Source organism: Labrus mixtus, chromosome 23 (genome assembly GCF_963584025.1).
Source record: "Labrus mixtus chromosome 23, fLabMix1.1, whole genome shotgun sequence".
Classification (NCBI taxonomy): domain Eukaryota; kingdom Metazoa; phylum Chordata; class Actinopteri; order Labriformes; family Labridae; genus Labrus; species Labrus mixtus.
In genome coordinates this window covers 1,153,219-1,175,617 of record NC_083634.1, presented here as the reverse complement: position 1 = coordinate 1,175,617, position 22,399 = coordinate 1,153,219, and the positions used below count along the sequence as shown (strand labels likewise).

The window sequence follows — 22,399 nt, the reverse complement described above, 5'->3', positions numbered from 1 at the left end:
GTCTGACTCCCGCGCCACAACTCGGAGTAATTCCCTTCATTCACAGAAACAAACCAATGGCCGAATTCAAGTTAATACGGCTTACACTGGTCTTTCTGATCAGAAGAATAATACCCGGTTATAACGCTGTTACGCTAAACACATATAGGACGCAGCGGTCCGAAACAACAACAAGAGTTTTAAACAGGTAAAACTCAGGACTTAGCGGTCCAACAAAGATAAAAATTACAGTTTCTGCTTCAATCAAACAATTGTTAAAAACACTCTCTAAAGCTAATTCTGCCCAGACCTAATTAAGCCTCACTTGTAAATCGCTTTGCCTGCGATCGGTGAAGGAAAAAGGAGTCCGGCGATAAAACAGATCTTCTGTCTGTCCTGGTGTAGAGGCGTCTGATGGCAGCGAGGGTCCCTTACGGCAAGAGCGGCTTCGTTGGTTCTCCGTCGAGGGGAAAGATGTCCGTTGATGTCCTTTCGTTGCAGGACGGAATAAGACCGTTATCTTTCTGATAATCTGTTATAGCCTAACGCTCTCCGAGAAACTGAGATGCGTTCACTGGACAATCCGAGCTCGGAATTTGGAACACTGCCGGCTGCGGATTACCTGCGCGCCAAAACTTAAAACAAAGGAAGATTGTTGCAGGAAACAGGAGGTGAGCTTGGGTCTCCGAGCACTTCAAGTCAGCGCGTGGAAAGAGGTAGAACGAGGGGAGTCTCAGAGTTTTATCACCTGGCCACCTTCCTGTGGGGTCTCCCTCAGGTTCCGGTCCCCCCTTTACGTCACACGTAGGTGTGAAGTACCGCAGGGGATTCTGGGATAAAGAGTCCTTTTAGGCCACTTTGTGATCTCAGTAAATAACTCAAAGGCCCAAGTCCATGGTTTGACTGTCCTAAGCCTGCGTGGCCCAACAATACCATTAAATACTTAGGCATAAACATATCAGCTAACCTGTCAGAGTTGTTAAAATTAAATTTCACCCCTCTGCTTAAAAACATAGAGGAAGACCTGACCCGCTGGATGAAGCTGCCACTCTCTGTTACAGGTAGAATAGCTGCAGTCAAAATGATAATATTACCAAAAATAAATTATCTCTTTTCAATGATCCCAACCCAACCCACCACCAACTGGTTCCAATCGCTGGACTCCGTAATAAATAAGTTCTATTGGAAAAATAAAAAACCAAGGATTAAACTCACTACACTGCAAAAAAGTAAAGACACAGGAGGACTAGAGGCACCTAATTTTCAGTTCTACTTCCTCGCAAACCAATTACAGTACATCACCAAATGGATTAACTATAAAACACAAAACTATTCATGGACAGAAATAGAACAAACCCAATGTAAAGATATATCACTATCAGACTTAACATTCCTGAACACAAGCCTTAAACGTCACAATTGCTTCAAAATGAATGCCATTTCTACAACTTTGACAGCTTGGTGGAGAATCATCAAAATCACCAAATCTACACTGACTCCCTGTAAATATACCCCCATCTGGCACAACCCTGATTTTACAGTAAACAATTCACCTCTCAACTTTGTCACTTGGAAAGAAAAGGGAATTACACACCTAGATCACATCTTCCATGATAACAACCTCATCTCGTTTGAAAACCTTGTCAGAATTTATGGCATTAGTACTGACCAGTACCTTCAATATCTCCAGTTAAAATCTGTTCTCAAATCCAAAATCAATACCACAAGCAATTACCTACGACCTCCAACACTGGTAGAAGAAATACACAAGATCAAAGGCACAAAAAAAATATTATCTAAACTATACAAACTTTTATTAAAATTAGATACAACAATATCACTTCCTATTCAAAAATGGGAGAACGGCCTGTTGATCAACCCTAATGCCGAATACTGGTCTCATATCTGTCAGAACACTTTCACAATGTCCAAAAATACTAACTTACAATTAATTCAATACAAGGTATTACACAGAGCTCATCTCACCCAACATAAAATATACAAAATGGGACTTATAGGTTCAGACATTTGCTCATCCTGCACACTCAACACAACAGACAACTATTATCACGCCATGTGGGATTGCCCCCCTGTACGTACCTTCTGGGAGGGGGTCATCGACAGATTGTCCAATCTTTTGGGGTGCAGCCTTCCATTATCACCTTTAGTGTGCTTACTGGGAGACTTGTCAGTAATCAACCCAGCAATCAATAGCCCCAGACCCATACTCATTGCCCTTAGCACTGCCAAAAAGACCATACTGATGAACTGGAAAACTAGACACAAACTTAACATATCACACTGGTTAAACATCCTATCAGAATACATATCAATGGAAAAGCTCTCAGCCTAACTCCAAGACCAAACTCATTACTTTGAAGCAACCTGGACCCCTCTTATTAGGGCATTACATTTACAAACACCTCCACCTGTAAGCCAGAACTCTCAACCCAATTAATCAATCAACTACAAAACACTTCTGTTCTCACTACCATTATAACAATAATCACCATATCTGTTACCACTACTACTTTGTATCTGTTAATTTTTATACAACTTCTCTAGTGTTTTTTCTGTTTTTGTTTCTTCCTGCATTAATATAAACTTGAGTTTTCTGTTTTTATTTATTTACTTATTTTTTCTGCCCCCCCTTTTTTTTTTTCCTCTTTGCTTGTTTGTTTCTTCCCCCAGTTTTTTTATTTTATTTATTTTTTTGTTGTTGTTTTGTTTTCATTTATTTTTTCTCTCTGTGTGCCTCTGTGTGCCTGTACAATTGTCCTCCCCGTTTTGTCCTTTGTGTCACTATTTGTTTTGTTATTTCACGAATAAAAGGTAAAAAAACAAACAAACAAAAAAGTCCAGACAATGGTGCAGGAGTTCCAGAGCACAGGTCTCGCGCTCTCTGTTTAAGATCACTTTATACACTCCTTTAAATTATCATTAAGGGTTAAATACCCATGGTTAATCATTTTCTTCAGCTCCTTTCTTGAATTTTGTAGTCCCCCTTTCATTTTCTTCACCTCCTTTTTTTGAATTTTGTAGTCCCCCCTTTCAGTTACTCTCTGTGTTTTCTGTCCCTCCTCATCGTTCACTGATCTATTCCTCTCTAACCAATAGCTTTTATTTGATTTTTCCTCCCCTAAATATTTCCTATCCAGCTGCTTCCAAATAGTTAGACATATCTTATAACTTCTGTCCTGCCGTATCAGCATCCTTCATTCCTTTTTCCTTCTCTCTGACTCACCTTTTATTCTACTTCCTATCTTCTTCCCTCTTGGTGTTTGTATCTTTCCTCCCCTCTTTTCCCTTGTTTTGTCCTCTCATTAGTTTTTAAGTGAGGTCTCAATATTTGAAAATATGTCTGTATTATTCCTGACCACTAAGATACAGTAGATCTTTTACAATATGTTTTTGTGCTTTTGTTTGTTGACATATGATTGTGTATGTTTTCGTGATTGTATGATTGTAGTGTGTTTGTTTCTCCATCTATTTTTTGCATGAACACATCCAGGTCCGTTTGACAGCATGCTAAGCACTAAGATGGCCTTAACTCAAATAGCTGAGCATCATAGTGAACTTGAGACTCTGAAACAGGAAGAGACCACCATCCTTCATGGGCTGGGCGTCTTTAAGATAGAACAGTCTCCCAACAAAGGCATCCTCACACTGGAAAAGGTCTGACACAGCACTGTGCCTATAAGGTTCTTTTAAACTAAATTGTTGAAAACTGACAGGACATATGAAAAAAGTGTATGTGTAAAAGGTGTAACAAGGGTTCCTAGCTGCTGTGGCTTTTACATTAATCTTTATATAACTAGATCAGGGGTGGGCAAACCTTTTGACTCGCGGGCCACAATGGGTTCTAAAATTTGACAGAGGGGCCGGGCCAGGAACAGATGGATGGAGTGTTTGTGTGAACTAATATAAATGACATGTAAAAGCCATTACATGAAAGGATTTGGCCTTGAACAGGTAGCAAAGCATGAATATGCAAGGCCCATTGTACAAATTGATTTCCAAATGCATTCATTTAATTAAATTTAATTTTAAAAAACACAGTAGAGAAACTCACGTTCAGTTTCAGTGGGAACAGTGTTGTTGATCTCCCTTTTTTGCCAGTGCATTAAAGTCTGGAGAAAGCCAGTTCTTGTCGCTTAGCTCAGGAAATTTGTCGGATTTCCCCATTAACTCCAAAAATACGCTGATCTCCTCTTTCAGCTCCCACACTCGTTGAAACACTTTGCCCAAACTTAACCAGCGGACACCAGAGTGGTACAGTAAGTCCTGATGATCCGCATCAGTTTCCTCCAGGAACATAATAAACTGACGATGCTGAAGTTCCCTTGCTCGTATGAAGTTAACAAGTTTTACAACTGGATTCATGACATGATTAAGCTGCAATACAGACTTACACAGAGATTCCTGATGGATGATGCAGTGAAGGAAAATAACATCCTGGTCAGGGTTTTCCTCTTTCACTTTATCCTGGATTCTTTTCAGCAGCCCAACATGTTTTCCAGTTAAATTTGGCGATCCATCCGTTGTGACATTGGCAAGTTTACTCCAAGGTAGCTTCATTCTCTCGATGACAGCAGACACCTGGTTATACAAGTCCTCTCCTCGCGTTTTTCCTTTCAGGGACTCCATGGTCAAAAACTCCTCCGTTATCTCAAAACTGTCATTAATCCCTCGGATAAAAATGAGGAGCTGAGCAGTGTCTTTTACGTCATTACTTTCATCCAGCGCTAGTGAATATAACTTAAAGGACTCAGCCTTTTTGTTTAATATGCTGGCTATATCTTCGTCAATCAGTTCCACACGGCGAGTCACAGTCCTGTGTGATAAACTGATTTTTTCAAACTGGCCTTGGCTGACCTGCTGTCTCTACCATGCATTCTTTTAAAAACTCGCCTTCAGAGAAAGGCTTGCTAGCCTTTGCTAATTTGAATGCCAGCAAAAAACTTGCCTTGGTAGTTGACTCTTGAATCGCAGTTTGTTGGTGAAAAAAATGTTGCTGAGGCCGACAATGGCAGAGTCATCAGAGAACTTCTGCAGGTGACAGTTGGGTGTCTTATGGGAGAAGTCTGCAGTGTACAGGGTGAAAAGGAAGGGAGCCAAGACGGTCCCCTGTGGGGCCCCTGTGCTGCAGATGACCCGGTCAGACACACAGTCCCGTGTCCTCACAAACTGTGGCCGGTTGGTCAGATAGTCCAGGAGCCAGGATATGAGGTGCAGGTCGACTCCTGTGTGTTCCAGCTTGTCCCTCAGAAGCATGGGCTGTATGGTGTTGAAAGCACTGGAGAAATCATAGAACCATATATTTGGGCTACATCGTTGGTAAACATATTCCTTTTCTCAATCGGTTTTGCCCGTTCATATTGAATACGATCGACACCGTGCATTTAAGACTATTGTCTTGCAATAGTTACCACCTATTAGGCAAGACAGGAACATGGAATTCTTGTTTCCTCATTCCTCATCATTTTATTTGTAGCCAAGCAAGACCTGTAACACAGTGTTTCAAATGTCAGGTACATTTCACATATATCTGTTAGTCACTGCTTGAGGAGGTTTAAAATGAGTCTTCCTGTAAATGAAAGGAGGAAAGTATACAGAAAGTGATAAACACTAATTCTACTTTGTTTCTTCATTACACCCTTCTTTCTTTCCTCAGCACCAGACATCGTTTTTTTTTCAGTCACTGTGCTGAAGTTGTTCAAATGTTGGTGTTACTGCTGCTGATCTATCGGCTGCTTAAGTCGTACAAAGTGTTTTTGTATAGTGTTGTCAGCCATGTTTGTTAATGACTAACAGCCGAAAGTATCCTGGTACCTGCCAGAATTTACCCCAACTTTTTCTTTGTCAGGTGACCTATCGGCTAAACCTGAGATCAAGTTGACCATAATTTCAATGTAACTTTTCAGGCACTGGAAACAGATATGCGAAGAGCTGCAGTGCACTTTTGACCAGAACAGCGCTGAATTTACCCTGGAGAAGATGATCTCTCTGGGCCTGGACAAGTATGCAGAAAAGATCTGTGAGAGCTCCGGAGCTGCGAGCAAAGAACTCTCCATGGAGCAGGTCCGATCCCTTTCTGTGCTTTAGACTGATACTTAGTGGGAATATTGTATTCGCATGAGAATGTGGTGTGAGTGTGTGAATGTCACATGTAGTGTAAAGGACTAGAAAAACATACTAATCCATGTCCACTTATTTTTAAGAAGTTCTGTCTTTGATGTATAAAAACAATATTCATGGCCCTGTGATGTCAATAAGATATTCAAATAGTGTTGTCTAATTTTCTATCTGTTTGTGTCTCATATCAGGGTCTGGATGACATTATTAAGACTTGGAAGGATACATTGCTCGACATAGCACCTTACAAAGATGAAGGCCACTACCGGCTGAGGTGAGAGGCAAGCCATGAAGGCTTGGGTAGGGGTAAAAGTTGTAAATATAAGCACGCTTTAATTCACTCCTAAACTTAAAGCCACTGAGGGGCTACATCGACGGGCTAATTTAGCTTGCCGGCTTCGCTCCTCAGCATAAGATTGCGAAATAATACAGTCCAATATCTTCTCCTTTTAAGGAATATTTATTTGTCATTCCATCGTTGTCTTCATTAATGTCATATGTGCGATGTTCAAAAAATAATCCATACATTTCCATTCAGATTCACTCTGTTACCTCATAGCGTGGCGTACAGCGGTGTCTCCGTCTAGCAGCACCTGACACCCCAGTGAAAGCTTCTACCTATATAGAATATCACCTTAACCTAAAGGTAACACCTGCTGGAACAATTTGTGTTTTGCACTTCCTAAACTTGGCTCATACAGATGGTCATAGATGTATTTCTTAATTATGTCTTTTAGCCCATACAGTTCAAACGGCCATCTTGTGAAGTCTCAAGTTAGGCTTTGATTGTTTATAGACTAATGTAATGCCTCTTTAGCCTAGTTTTGTATAAAACATATGGTCTGCCTTTCAAAAAGACTTCCTGCAGTATGTCAGATCATTTAGGGAAGGCTGCTGTCAACAAAAGTTTGTAACAAAATAAACACAATTAAATTAAATAGAGAGGAGGAATAAGACAATTGTAAGATTGTAATTTACCAAAGATAGAAAGAAAAGATGATTGAAAATCTGTCAGATGTGTACCAACACTTTCAAAAGTTTAATGCTGCTGCTCAAGGGCGACATCTACTGGATCAAAAAGTTGCACATTCTTCCTTTAACAGTGAGCTTTACCTTTTTAATGTTTAACCTTTGAAATGCATTTTTAGAAATCAACAGCAGGCATGTTCAATTCTCTGCTCTTTCTCCTCTAGAGGAACTGAAGAGGTTTTCCAGGCCCTGGAGGACAATCAGGTTATTCTGTCAACAATGAAGGCTTCTCGCTTTGTCAAGGCCTTTGAGCCTCATCTTTATTTCACCATCAATATTATGAATATCTAAGGAAATACAAAATGGTTAAAATGAAAACAAACAAGAAAGAAAAAGAATATTAAAGTCTGCCAGAGACAACAAAAATATTACAAAATAAAAGAAAGAAACATACAGTATGCGTTAGAAATTCTCCTCTATTTCTCATATTAACATAGTTACACCAAAATGGTAAATGCTACAACAGGACCACAGATACATATTGTATATTTGTGTTAAATAACTCAATAATATGTCGAGAAACAAATATATGGTCAGAAGTAGGCAATTGTTTTTGGTTTGAAGAGAGGGGGGAAAGATGTGCAGCTGTGACTGCAACTGAAAAACATTTTTTAAATGAACTTTTTTAGAACCAGATATTTTCTATTGAGGATAATTAAGAAAGACTGTTAAGGGCATTGTTAAGTCTTGAGAAAATGGATTTTAATTACATGCATTCTACTATAGAAAGTTGTTATTCACAATCAAATCTCAATTTCCATTTTCCACTTTTCATGTATTTTTTCTACCTCCTAGAATATTTTCCAAGGAAAAGACATCCGAGAGCAACTGCCTAATGAGTGCAAAGAGTTTCAAGACCTTAGCTCTAATTGGAAGATCATCATGGGACGACTCTATGAGAATAACAACGCTTTGCAAGGAACTAAACACCCGGGTATGACAAACATTTCATGTTTATTTAAGTTCTTGTTAAACAAAAAGAAATGTTTCCACTTCAATCTTGTGCTGATTAAAAAAGCTCAACTATCTTGAAAACATTTTTCCAATATATATATATCTATAAATACATCCCTTATTAAAATTTGTGAATTTAAGTCTCAACTTTGTGCTCCATTACATCATTTAGAAAGGTATTATTCATGTTTATTCATGGTATTGGTCTACAGCAGCTTAAAAAAAGTGAAATGGAATATTTACTTTGAATTTAGGATGAATAAAATGCCAAAAAACAATTCTTTCAGAACAGTTTAAAGGATTTTTGTGTATTGTTAAATTGTTGAAGGGTCTTGTTCTTTAAAAGCTTTATATGTGATTTTTCACACTTAAATGTAATATAAATCAAGTATCTCCTCTGAAAATAACTCTGTGAGTCATGACTGTCTACAATGGGTGTAACACCTGAGTCCCACTGTCTGTGATGTTTTCAGAGTTTTCAGAGTCCTATCTTCAGTTTGTTTACATCGTCGGGACAGCCAGCCGGCTCATCCCCTCGCGAATAAAAGTTGTTTAATTGAGGGACTAGAGAAAAGAAGAATAACATACTGTACTCACTGTTTAACTGTGTTTCTAGATCACGCTAATTTCGGGTAAATTTACATGCAGTGTGAAGATACGAGCATAATAAAGATCGCTAGCATTAGCATGCTAACACAACAATGCACCGCAAGTTGATTTGGTTTCATGCTGGTGCTCAAGGGCGACATCTGCTGGATCAAACAATCACATATAAAGCCTTTAAAGAGTGTAACATTGAAGGACCGACTGCTGCATCAATAAATATCAAGCATTGTAGTAGACCTTGAAGGCCAAACTTGTACTTGTCAATCTATGTTCCAATGTAATGAGGTAGGGGACAAAAGCCACAGAATGGGCCCTGTACAGGGGGGGCTTGGCTCAGGATCAGACAGTTGGTAAAAGAAGTTTACAAGTGTACTTGTATAAAGCTAATATTCAGAATTTGGCCTCTCTTCTTTGCCTCCTTTCAGGCTTGCTGGAGAGCTTAACAGAGATGAGTGCCAAGCTGGAGGAGATCCAGAAGGCCCTCGACATGTATCTGGAGACCAAGAGGCAGATCTTCCCAAGATTCTACTTCCTGTCTAATGATGATGTAGTAATCAGTAATTTACAGGCGTAGATTTACCCCTGTCTGTCAGGACCACTACTGCTACTACACTACTACAGAGAGAGATCCATTTAAGGACATTTAGTCAATGTAGGTAATTTAAAATTATACATCGATTTCATGACATGTTGTGATACTGAAAGCTCATTGTTATATATACAGTTTATGTTTTACTTTAAAGCTTCTCAGTGTGCTCAAACGAGCCATAATAAGTTGTGCCACTACTGTAGCTGCATGAGTTCCAGAAATATCTCTCAAACTGAACTTTGTACTAACATCTGGAAGCTGTCACTGAATTTGCTTACACATTTTTTTATACAAATCAGTACAGAATGGAAAAGTACATACAAAGAGGTGTCATTATGTTTGTTTGTCTTCAGGGCATGTTCTCTGCTGATGGGGAGTATATCAGGTTCCTGGATGATGTTAATCTGGACAGACCTGTGGAGGTACAGCAGTGATGGTTATGATCATAAAGCTGTTCTGTTACAATCATTTGAGCATGGTGTTGGTTCTGAGAGTACACTGTATACAGAGTTACTGTGGAGATTGTTAGCACCACTTTGTTTTGTTTTGTTATTAAGTTGTGGCTGTGTGACATTGACGCGACCATGCGTATTACACTCAAAGACTTGTTATATAACTGCCTTGAAGCTCTAAAGAGGATGACAGGACAGAGAGACAAATGGGTCAAGGAATGGCCAGGACAGGTACGTTTGTCTTTAGTTTTTTATTTTCATTTGCATCTAATAGCATGCTAACATAGAAAATTTCTTCTGCAGATTTGAATCTCAGTACCCTAGTTGACCTCTCTTTTTCATCGGGTTTTTAACTTTCAATGTGTAGTTACAGACTCTTTTCTTACACTTGGAACATGAAAATGCATTGGAACAAAGAAACAAAGGTTTTTTTGTTTAAATTGAAATATTCCAATTTACTCCAATATGTTTTCTGCTCTTTTAGATGTTCATCACAGCAAGTCAGATCCAGTGGAACACTGATGTTACAAAAGCTCTTCTTACCAGCAAGGAGAGATCTGTGAAGTCCTCTCTTAAGTCCATGAAGAAGAAACAGGTTCGTTACCTACGGGACATTAAATAGTTTCAAATATTTTTGCAAAGTTCAAAGGGGAAATAAAAGGGTATATGAAATGAAGAACTAGTCACTATATCAGCTAACTGCACAAGTATCTCAATTGTAAGGAATTTTGCAAAATAGCCAGCTATAATAAGGACACGGTAGGGCACAATAAATATTCTCAATTCTCTCTGTAGATATTTTTTAAACACATCATACAGTACAATTATTTACATTTCTTTAAGTCTATATTAGCAGATTAAGGATATTGTCCCATTGGTCTCGTCCCTTTTCATACATTTTTTAACACTTTATTTAAACTTGACAGTAGAGCAGTATAGACAGCTGATGCTATAAACAAGTGGTCACAGAATTAAACAAAAAACATCCAGTTTTCTCAGATCAGCTGATGGCCGCTTGCAGGCAGGATTACTTTATTCTGCCTGAACTAACGCAGGGCTCCATAGTTAAACATAACTTGTTAGAGCAACTTTTTTCCCATTGAATTTAGATGATTAGAGTTTTTTGTAGTCCTTGCAGAGGATGTAGTGGTGGATATGTCCAATATTTCTATATCTTGCACTTATCAGAATGCCTTCACTTACATGATTTGATCAGACTTAACTTCTGTCTTTATAATCTTTGATTTGATCGATGGGGAACAACATGTGAAAATGATTGATTTAGTCAATCAATCAATCAATCAATTATCTTTATTTGTAAAGCGTCAAAAGTGTTATCTCGAGACACTTTAAAAAAAGTAGGTAAAATACCTTACTCTTTGTCTTTTAACATTACCAAAGAGCAGGTAAAAGACCTTACTCATTGTTATGTTACTAAAAGCAGGTAAAAGACCTTACTCACTGTTATGTTACAAAAAGCAGGTACAAGACCTTACTCATTGTTATGTTGCAAAAAGCAGGTAAAAGACCTTACTCATTGTTATGTTGCAAAAAGCAGGTAAAAGACCTTACTTATTGCTATATTACAAAGACTAGCACTAGCAACATTTAGCTAAAGTTACAGTGGTAAGAAAAAAACTTCCTTTTATCAGGCAGAAATCTTCTGCAAATCCCAGGCTCATGATGAAACAGCTATCAGCCAAAGGGATGGGGGAGATGGGATAAGGTGCAGGAAGAGGGATAGGGAACAAAGGGGGGGTTGGATGTTCAGGCAGGCCATCCACCAACGATCCCGAGGAGCCTATGAGAGCGTAGGAGCTCCCAGGAAAACATGTGGTTAGTAACTGAGATTTAGAGATAGCGACATGCAGTAATATGATGTATATGCACACAGGGAGTGTCCTCTTTAGTGTGCTCTTGTCTGAAGTGTATCTTTAATCTTTGTCTCCAACTACAGAAAGTTTTTTAAAGGTCCCATATTATGCTTTTTCTGGTTTTATATGCTCTTTAGTGTGTTTTCCAAGTGTCCTGTGCATGTTTAGGCACATCTATGTGCAAAAATTCAAAGTCTGCGGAAACGCGGCTTCTCCTACATCCTCCTGTTAGCTGTAGCATTAGCTGCATGTAACGCTCGGTTCTAGCCCCCCTCGAAAAAAATTTGTCAGTCCAACGTCTTTGTCAGTGTGAGATCACTGATCTAAGTCCATTGGCTCGTTGTGGCAAGCCCAGCAGCTCATGTTGAAATTTCCGAGAAGCGTGCTGAGCAACTGACCAATAACGACAGAGCGGATCGGCAGACCAATCAGAGCAGACTTGGCCCACGTGGGGTCTAACAGTCTTGGCTCAGCAGAGTGTAGCTGACGGACTCAGAGCGTAGAGGGAGCAAGGAGGAGCAGTACATGAAAACAGACACTTTTTTCGGACTTTAGCTATTGTGAACGTACAAAAGTAGGTACATAGATTAAATATACGAACCCCAAAAAGGGCATAATATGGGCTCTTTAAATGTTAGATCCCCTAAATGAGTTAGTTGACAAATATTTGGTTTAATTTTTTTTTCTCAAGCTTTCATGTTTCTATTTTGTTAGGTGAGTCTCTTTTAAGAAAATGATCCCTACCCTGCCGTTCTCTCTTATTTATTGCATAGCACACATAATGATCTTAGAACTAACTCTTAAACCTTTGTCAGAACTGTCTTTGTTTCCAAGGTCTCCATGCTTCAGAGGTATTCAGAAAGCATCTGTGGCAACCTCACCAAAGTGCTATGTCTTAAGATAGTAGCGCTTGTCACAGTGGAGGTCCATGCGAGGGATGTCATTGATAAGCTGGCCAAAGCAGGCTGCAGTAACATTAATGCCTTTGAGTGGCTCTGCCAGCTGCGGCTATACTGGGAAAAGGTATGTACTGAGAAAAGCCAATGGGAATCACTGGAAGGAAACTATTTTTTGAAAAGTGAGGGGAGCCACAATTTCAGCAATTTTTAGTCCTGGCTTCGTTGCTTTTCAGTTGTTTTGTTTGATGAGGGCTGAAAAATCATCTGATACTCTCAATGACTGTTTTTCCTTTTTATGGGTCTAATCGATATCTACCTTGACTTAGGAATTAGTACAGATACATTGTTTTGAATTATTCCAACTGCATTAGGAAAACATCTTTAAACTTTCTCCCTTTTTTCATCTATCAATAGGAAATAGATGATTGCATAATCCGACAGACCAACACACACATTTCAAGTATGGATACGAGTACCTGGGCAACTCTGGACGCCTTGTCATCACTCCTCTTACTGACAGGTTGCTATCAATCATTAGCCTTTCTCAGACTGCGTTTCTGCAAAAACTCTGTCAATGTTACTTCATGTGTCACTTCTTAAATGTTTTTGTTTAATTTAATACTCATGCCCAATTTTGTTAAACTAAAAGATTTAAGTAAACTACAATGGAACAGAGGTAAGCAACCAAAAGCATTATTACTACATACCGGTACATACATTTATACGTTGACTTGGTAACTACTTGGCTCTTTTATATTCACAGATAAAAGTCTCATTTCAGTCATCATCTTAATTGTTATTTATCAAATTGCTATTGTAACTTTAACTAGTGCAGTCTCAGTGCTATGGTGGACTCTAAATCCTGACTGAAACTCCTCAAATAAACTGTTGTCATGGAGAAAGTCACACAGCTGATTAGCTACCACCTTCTCCAGGATCTTCGAGATAAAAGGAAGGTTGGATATAGGCCTGTAGTTAGCTAGAGTTCCTGAATCTAGAATAGGTTTTTTGAGTAGAGGTTTGATTACCGCTACTTTAAATGACTGTGGTACATAGCCTGCCAGTAAAGACAAATTGATCATATCTAATATAGAGTTGCTAACTAAGGGAAAGACTTCCTTAAACAGCTTGGTTGGGATTGGGTCTAAAAGACAGGTTGACGGTTTCGACGCAGAAAAAATGGAATATAGCTCTGAAAGGTTGATTGGAGAAAAACAGTCTAGACTAATATCAGGTCCTGGAACTGTCTCTGCCGTATCAGACGTATCTGCACCAGGTAAGGGCAGAAGGTTACCAATTTTGTCTCTGATGTCTAGAATTTTGTTGTTGAAAAAGCTCAGGAAATCATTACTGCTGAGGGCTAAAGGAATACAAGGCTCAATGGAGCCATGACTCTCTGTCAGCCTGGCTACAGTGCTGAAAAGGTATCTAGGATTGCCTTTGTTTTCCTCGATTAGAGAGGAGTAGTAGGCAGCTCGAGCGTGACGTAGAGCCTTCATATATCTTCTATGACTATCCTGCCAGAAAAAACGAGATTCTACCGTTTTGGTCGAGCGCCATATTCTTTCAAAATTCCGCGACGATTGTTTTAGAGTACGGGTTTCTGAGTTGAACCATGGAGCCACTCTCCGCCACTTGACAACCCTCCGTTCCAGGGGAGCAATCGAATCAAGAGTAACTCTCAGCGAATCCACTGCACTATCAACAAACTGATCTAGCTGAGAGGGACTAAAGCTATCATAAGAGTTTCCAACTGGGTTGAAACACGGTACTGAATCAAAAGCAGCTGAAATAGCTTCCTTAAATCTAGCCACAGCACTATCCGACAAACTTCTAGAGAGCACACCTCTTCCAAGCAGAGGTAATTCTAGTAGGACAAAATCAAATGTAATAAAAAAATGGTCTGATAGAAGAGGATTTTCTAGGAAAACTGTAAGGTTATGGATTTCAATGCCATAAGCTAAAACAAGATCCAGGGTGTGGTTAAAACGATGAGTAGGTTCATTTACACCCTGGGTGAAACCAATAGAATCTAATAATGACATGAAAGCTGTGCTAAGGCTATCATTATCAACATCCACATGGATATTGAAGTCACCTACAACAATTATTCTATCACTGCTAAGGACTAAATCTGATAAAAATTCTGCAAATTCAGATAGAAATTCAGAATATGGGCCAGGAGGGCGGTAAACTACAACAACTAGAACTGGCTGAAAGGTTCTTGAGACTGGATGTGGAAGACTAAGAACAAGGCTTTCAAAAGAAGAAAAATTCAGCTTTGGTCGAGGGTTAACTAGAAGACTTAAAAATAGCTGCTACTCCACCACCTCGTCCGGTGTAAAATGACTGGGAGGAGTGGATTCATTTAAACTAACATATTCATCTCGACACAGCCAGGTTTCAGTCAAAAAAAGTAAATCAATGTGCTGATCTGATATCAGATCATTCACTAAAAGAGATTTGGATGCTAAGGACCTAATGTTCAAAAGTCTGCAGTGAATTTTCTGATTTTTTAGCAAAATCATATTCGTAGTTTTGATTCTAGTGAGATTTTGACGATTTACGCCATTTGGATGACTTATAAAAATGGGTCTGGGCCAGGGGACATACACAGTACCTATAGTATAACTACAGTTCGATTCAGAATTACAGCTATAGTGACTGGGAGACAGATCTAAGGGAGGCGCAGAGAAGTGTGTAAGACTGCAGCTCTGCCTCCTGGTCTGAACTCTGTGTTGTTGTCAGGGTTTTGGACTAATAACCTCTGCTATGTTTCTAGATAATAGAGCTGCACCGTCCAAAGTGGGATGGATGCCGTCTCTAGCTAGCAGACCAGGTTTTCCCCAAAAAGACTGCCAGTTATCTATGAAGCCCACATCATGTGCTGGACACCACCTCGACAGCCAGCGGTTGAGTGATGACATGCAGCTATACATGTCATCACTGGTCTGATTTGGGAGGGGTCCAGAGAACACTACGGAGTCTGACATCGTCTTAGCAAAAGTACACACCGACTCCACATTAACCTTAGTGACTTCCGACTGGCGTAGTCGGGAGTCATTAGTGCCGACATGAATTACGATTGTATCAAATCTACCTTTAGTCTTTGTCAGCAACTTTAAATGAGATGCGATGTCGCCCGCTCTGGCCCCGGGTATACACCTAACTATGCCTGCTGACTTCACTAGCTTCACGTTTCGGACTATGGAGTCTCCAATAATCAGAGTTTTATTCTCAGCGGGTGTGTCGCTGAGTGGGGAAAATTTGTTTGAAACGTGAAGTGGTTGGTGGGGAGCCGTGTGCTTCGATTTTCGACTATGCTTCCCTCGGACAGTAACCCAGCCACTGCCTCCCGGCTGCTCGGGAGCTACCAGGGGGGAAGCCAAGCTATGTCGGCCCGCACCGGCTACAGGTGGCTGGCTAACTACTGCTGCATACGATGGCTCTGACTCAATGGTGCGGAGCCATCTCTCTAACTCAGACACCCTCGCCTCCAAAGCTAAAAATAAACTACATTTCTTACATGTATCATTATCACTAAAGGAGGACGAGGAGTAACTTAACATCTGACACGTAGAGCAGGAGAGAGCAGGAGAGGGAGAGACAGAAAAAGAAGCCATTGTAAAGCTAACTGCTAAGCTAAGCTAAGAGTAGGTACACAGTAACACAGTACAGAGGAGAACAGAACAGAAAATGATGCAATACGCTCACCCGTAGTACGCTGCTCGCTGCTCAGCTCAGGTGCTGCTTGCTGTTCAGCTCAGGTGCTGCTCGCTGCTCTGCTCAGGTGCTGCTCGCTGCTCTGCTCAGGTGCTGCTCAGTCTATTCATTTAATATTTAATCAGAATTATAATAGCCTATTGCAAGTGAAAACTGGTGGATTGGTATTAACCACAACTTTAAAGCAGCTCAAAATGAAATATAAGAACAAACTAGGCTACCTTATTTTAATCATATTTGACATTGGCCGATTAAACAAAGTAATCTTCATTGAATGTCTATTTGAATGTGCATTAGCTTTATCCCCAACATAATACTGTATTCACACAGGCTAATTGTCCTCTCACCTTTATCCTGTTTAGTTCTTAATTAGCCCTAATTAAATGAACATCTCCCGATGTAAATGTAGGCTCTTATTCCCTGCTGAGTAATGCAACCCCTTCATCTCGACGCTCCTCGACTAAAAGACAGTTTTATAGGCTATAGTAGGCTGTATGCCTAACATATAATATTTAAGTTTAAGTTACCTTTCTCTGGAACGGCCTAGGGTTACCACTCTTTCTCGGGTTTCAGTGACCGCCGTCTCTGAAACCAGAAACCCAGAGTTTCCCACATCTCAGGATTAACAGACTTAACCTGCTCATTGAAACGGCCCCAGGTCGGTATGATCAAAACATGACAGTTGCTTTGTTATCAAGCTAATGAAAAAGAGTTATACAAAGATTATTTTGTTTTAATTTCCACCCTGAACAGACAGGAGCGTGGGGTTGCTTCGACGAGTTCAATCGTATCAACATCGAGGTGTTGTCTGTAGTGGCCCAGCAGATCCTCTCCATCTTGTCTGCCCTCTCGGCCAAACAAACCAAGTTCCACTTTGATGGACAGCACATACGTCTTGTTGGGGTTGTATCAAGTCAACTTTGGTTATATTCTTTAATAATTATTTCTAATTATTAATAATATAAATAAAATATCATTAAACTATGTTTAATCTCGTTTTGGGGCACCAACCTGTACTCAGGGAAATATAACCAAAATATCACTCAAATCAGTCTCAAATTAGTTATTTAATTACTAATATTATTAATAATTAATAACTATATTTAAGAAATTGAAGGCGTGAAATCCGTACACAAAGCCTTCGCACCCAGCTTATATCACAATGCAAATACACCAGTAATCACAAACAACTGCTCTCTTAAATTATAACAGAATTTATTTAAACAAAGCAACATAAATCCAAAATCAATGAACTTAATCAAACAAATAACTATCATAAACTAATCTAAGCAAACAAACATAATCAAGCACGGCTTGTGGAAGGGGTGTGTGTGTGAGAGAGAGAGGGGGGGGAGATGGCTTCGTCCCACGTGGTCGCCCTTCCGATGGCACACACCTAACAAAGACCTAATGTGGCCTTAATGTCTAAAAGAGACCGAGTTCGGCCCTACACGATCTGTGTCTCTGAGGCGTCTGGATGGCCGCGAGTATACAGATCTCTGTGTATGTGTGGGCGTGTGTGTTAGTCAAAGGGGAAGAAAAAAAGGATAGAAGAGGAGCGTAGAGGTGGAGAGAAATGCGTGCCTGAAGAGGCCGGATCACAGTCCGAATCCCGCACCACAACTCGGAGTAATTCCCTTCATTCACAGAAACAAACCAATGGCCGAATTCAAGTTAATACGGCTTACACTGGCCTTTCTGATCAGAAGAATAATACCCGGTTATAACGCTGTTACACTAAACACATATAGGACGCAGCGGTCCGAAACGGAAACAACAAGAGTTTTAAACAGGTAAAACTCAGGACGCGACGGTCCAACAAAGATAAAAATGACAGTTTCTGCTTCAATCAAACAATTGTTAAAAACACTCTCTAAAGCTAATTCTGCCCAGACCTAATTAAGCCTCACTTGTAAATCGCTTTGCCTGCGATCGGTGAAGGAAAAAGGAGTCCGGCGATAAAACAGATCTTCTGTCTGTCCTGGTGTAGAGTCGTCTGATGGCAGCGAGGGTCCCTTACGGCAAGAACGGCTTCGTTGGTTCTCCGTCGAGGGGAAAGATGTCCGTTGATGTCCTTTCGTTGAAGGACGGAATAAGACCGTTATCTTTCTGATAATCTGTTATAGCCTAACGCTCTCCGAGAAACTGAGATGCGTTCACTGGACAATCCGAGCTCGGAATTTGGAACACTGCCGGCCGCGGATTACCTGCGCGCCAAAACTTAAAACAAAGGAAGATTGTTGCAGGAAACAAGAGGTGAGCTTGGGTCTCCGAGCACTTCAAGTCAGCACGTGGAAAGAGGTTGAACGAGGGGAGTCTCAGAGTTTTGTCACCTGGCCGCCTTCCTGTGGGGTCTCCCTCAGGTTCCGGTCCCCCCTTTACGTCACACGTAGGTGTGAAGTACCGCAGGGGATTCTGGGATAAAGAGTCCTTTTAGGCCTCTTTGTGATCTCAGTAAATAACTGAAAGGCCCAAGTCCATGGTTTGACTGTCCTAAGTCTGCGTGGCCCAACAGTCTTGTCCGATCATGTGGAATTTTTATCACTATGAATCCTGGTAAGTTAATATTAATGTGTACCTGTATATATTGCATTTAAAGTTGCCATCTTTTAATAAAAAAAATAAGTAGAGTATTAAGTTTGACAGATAATGATATTGTTAATAATTGTTTGTAACATTCTGAGTTGGTGTTTTAATTATTATTTTGTTTAGATAATGATCTTTTTCAGTTTTTGTTATTGTTGTATTTAGTCTCGATTCAAAGCAAAGTCAAAGTCAACTTTATTGTCAATTTCAAAATATGCCAGACATACAGTGGAATCGAAATTGCGTTTGTCTACGACCCGCGGTGCAATACAACCAAAATGAGGTAAAAAGATAAGGTAAAATAGATACAATAAAATGAGGTAAAAATAAGATAAATAATATTTACAGTAATAAATTCTAAATTGTGCAAAATGGTAAATAAAATAAAATTTTAAGAAAAAGTAACTAATATGTGCAGTGTGCATTAAACTGATTGATAATTAGTTATTGTTCCAGAGTTCTTGGTGGCAAACGGGAGGGGGTTTCAACATCCAGTGTTTGTGGGGGCAGAGGGGGGGAAGGAAGAGAGGGGAGAGAGTTAAGCTTCCTGACAGCTTGGTGGAAGAAGCTGTTTCCCAGTCTGGTGGAGCCGGCCCGCAGGCTGTGGTACCGTCTCCCCGATGGCAGGAGGCTGTGTGAGGGGTGGGTGGGGTCACACACAATGCTGGTTGCTTTGCGGGTGAGGCGGGTACTGTAGAGGTCCAGAAGAGAGGGGAGTGGGACACCGATAATCCGTTCAGCAGCCTTCACTGTGCGCTGCAGAGTCTTGCGGTTGGCAGCAGTGCAGCTCCCAAGCCACACAGTGATGCAGCTGGTCAGGATGCTCTCGATGGTGCCTCTGTAGAAGGAGCACATGATGGTTGGGGGGGCTCGTGCTCTCTTCAGCTTGCGGAGGAAGTAGAGGCGCTGCTGGGACTTCTTGGCCAGTGATGTGGTGTTGGTTGTCCAGGAGAGATCCTCACTGATGTGAACCCCCAGGAACTTGGTGCTGCTCACTCTCTCCACAGCAGCACCGTCGATGGTCAGTGGGGGTTTAGGAGTGGGGACTCTCCGGAAGTCGACAACACCATGTGGCCAGTTGGCTGACCTCCATCCTGTAGTGCGTCTCATCGTTGTTGGAGATGAGACCAACCACTGTTGTGTCGTCCGCGAACGCAATGTGGTTGCTGCTGAAGGATGGAGCGCAGTCGTGGGTCAGCAGCGTGAAGAGCAGGGGGCTGAGCACACAACCTTGGGGGGCCCCAGTGCTCATGACGGTGGTTTTTGATGTGCTGCCGCCGACCCGCACTGTCTGAGGCCTCTCGCTGAGGAAGTCCAGCAGCCAGTTGCACAGGGAAGTGCTGAGCCCCAGCTGGTCCAGTTTGCCGATCAGCTGCTGAGGGATGATGGGGTTGAATGCTGAACTAAAGTCTATGAACAGCATTCTGACATATGAGTTTTTGGTGTCCAGGTGGGTGAGGGCTGGGTGAAGAGCAGAACAGATCCTCGGTGGATCTGTTACCTCGGTATGCAAACTGGTAGGGGTCCAGGGTGGCGGGGAGGGTGGATTTGATGTGGGCCATGACTAACCTTTCAAAGCACTTCATGGCGATGGGGGTCAGTGCAACGGGTCGATAGTCATTGAAAGTGGATGGTGAGGGCTTCTTTGGAACGGGTATGATGGTGGTGGCTTTGAAGCACGACGGAACAACAGCCTGACTCAGAGAAGCGTTGAAAATGTCTGTGAAGACATCTTTGAGCTCCTCTGCACAGTCCTTCAGCACACGGCCAGGAATGTTGTCTGGACCTGCAGCCTTGCGAGTGTTGATCTTGGAGAAGGTTCTCTTCACGCTGGCTGCAGTCAGGCACAGGGTCTGGTCGTGGGGAGGGGGGTGGCCTTCTGTGGGGGCGTGCTGTTGTGTGCTTCAAACCTGGCAAAGAAGCTGTTGAGGTCGTTCAAAAGAGAGGTGTTGCTGTCACAGGTCTGTGGCTTGGGTTTGTAGTCCGTGATGGTCTGGATACCACGCCACAGGCTCTGCGCGTCTCTGCTGTCCTTGAAGTGTCCGGTTATTTTTTGTGTGTAGCTGCGTTTGGCTTCCCTGATGCCACGGGACAGGTTGGCCCTCGCTGTTATCAGGCAGGCTGCGTCCCCAGCTCTGAAGGCGGTGTTCCTGGCCCTCAGTAGCCCGCGTACCTCTCCTGTCAGCCATGGCTTTTGGTTAGCCCGGGTGGTGATGGTTCTGGTGGTGGTGACATCAGCAATGCATTTGTTAATGTAGGAGGTAACAGTGTCAGAATACTCCTCAATGTCTGTGTGGTTGTTGTAGGTGGCTGCCTGCTTGAACATCTCCCAGTCTGTGGTATCAAAGCAGTCTTGTAGTGCAGCAGAGGCCCCCTCTGGCCACACACGTACCTGCTTCAGAACTGGTTTGGTGACTTTAACCCTGGGTCTGTAAGCTGGCATTAGCATGACACTGATATGGTCAGAGTGGCCGATGTGGGGGAGGGGTGAAGCTTTGTAAGCACCTTTAACTGATGTGTAAATCATGTCCAGAATGTTACCTTCTCTTGTGGGAAAGGTCACGTGTTGGTGGAAGTGGGGTAAAACCGTCTTGAGATTTGCATGGTTAAAATCCCCAGCGATGATGAAAAATCTGTCTGAAGCTGTTGTCTCAGTGATTCGGGTAATAACTCCACAGAAAGGCTGTTACTGTTTAAGTCCAGTAAAAATCGACGGCTGTAATTGTGTTTTTCCATAGTAAAACACGGAGAAAAGTCAAAAGAAAAGTTAGAAAAAGAAGAAAACACCGCTCTATCGGGAGAGAGAGGGGCCGCTGTGACTGGTCGCGCCGCCGCCAGTCAGTCAAAGACTGAGTCATTCATTCTTCTTCCAAGGTTATGCTGGTCGGTCCGAGCTCCCAGACAACCTTAAGTCTATTTTTTTATATCCCGAAGATATTCACCTGTGTTAGGAGCTATTTTTTGTATTCTACTCCGGAGTAGGCGAAAGTAATTTGCAGCTTGCAGTTTGCACTGCTACTACTAGTTAGCCATCTTTTACCATTAGAATAATTTCGGTGATTGTAAAATGCTAGAAACAGCAATGAATAAGTGTTTTCACTTGAATCCCTCTGAATGTTTGCCATTTCTTTACAGTCGGATGTCGGTATGGCTGCTGAAGCAGGCTGCAGTGAATAGCTACCGTCGACGAGGGGCCGGTCGAGTGTCCGAGGCAATTGCTTCAGCCGTTTGGCATCATTCGCCCTTTACTGCCTTGATGAAGGTGTTTTGCGGGTCCACAGGAACTTCAGGGAGGACATCACTCTACTTGGCAGGGCAAGGGAGCCAGCGCAAGACAACCAGGAGTACTGCTTTGCTGCATACAGAAGCTTTATATATTGGAAACCGGTTGGTAATTCCCAGCTGCTGTGTGTGGAGGATTACAAGTGGCCTGATCCCTATGCTCAGTATACTGGATATATTCCTGGCCACTAGCAAAACTTCTTTTACATGTGGCTACATGCACATTTGGGGCATCAAATGCCAACACCAACTTGTTTGAAGTGCTTTGTATTCCGTTAGAATTATTTAATG

The 22,399-nt window shown here is 41.5% G+C and overlaps 1 protein-coding gene across 1 annotated transcript in view; it reads left to right on the top strand.

Annotated features, from left to right (window-relative positions):
* dnah2 (dynein, axonemal, heavy chain 2) overlaps positions 1–22,399 on the top strand; it is an 85,001-nt gene that overhangs the window by 22,888 nt on the left and 39,714 nt on the right. The window contains 16 exon segments of the mRNA XM_061031981.1: positions 3,491–3,654; positions 5,063–5,136; positions 5,904–6,060; positions 6,306–6,388; positions 7,308–7,488; positions 7,939–8,077; positions 9,129–9,253; positions 9,646–9,714; positions 9,850–9,975; positions 10,229–10,339; positions 12,453–12,641; positions 12,932–12,964; positions 12,967–13,037; positions 20,667–20,787; positions 20,890–21,006; positions 21,133–21,214. Of these exon segments, the coding sequence (XP_060887964.1) occupies positions 3,491–3,654; positions 5,063–5,136; positions 5,904–6,060; positions 6,306–6,388; positions 7,308–7,488; positions 7,939–8,077; positions 9,129–9,253; positions 9,646–9,714; positions 9,850–9,975; positions 10,229–10,339; positions 12,453–12,641; positions 12,932–12,964; positions 12,967–13,037; positions 20,667–20,787; positions 20,890–21,006; positions 21,133–21,214 (1,842 nt within the window).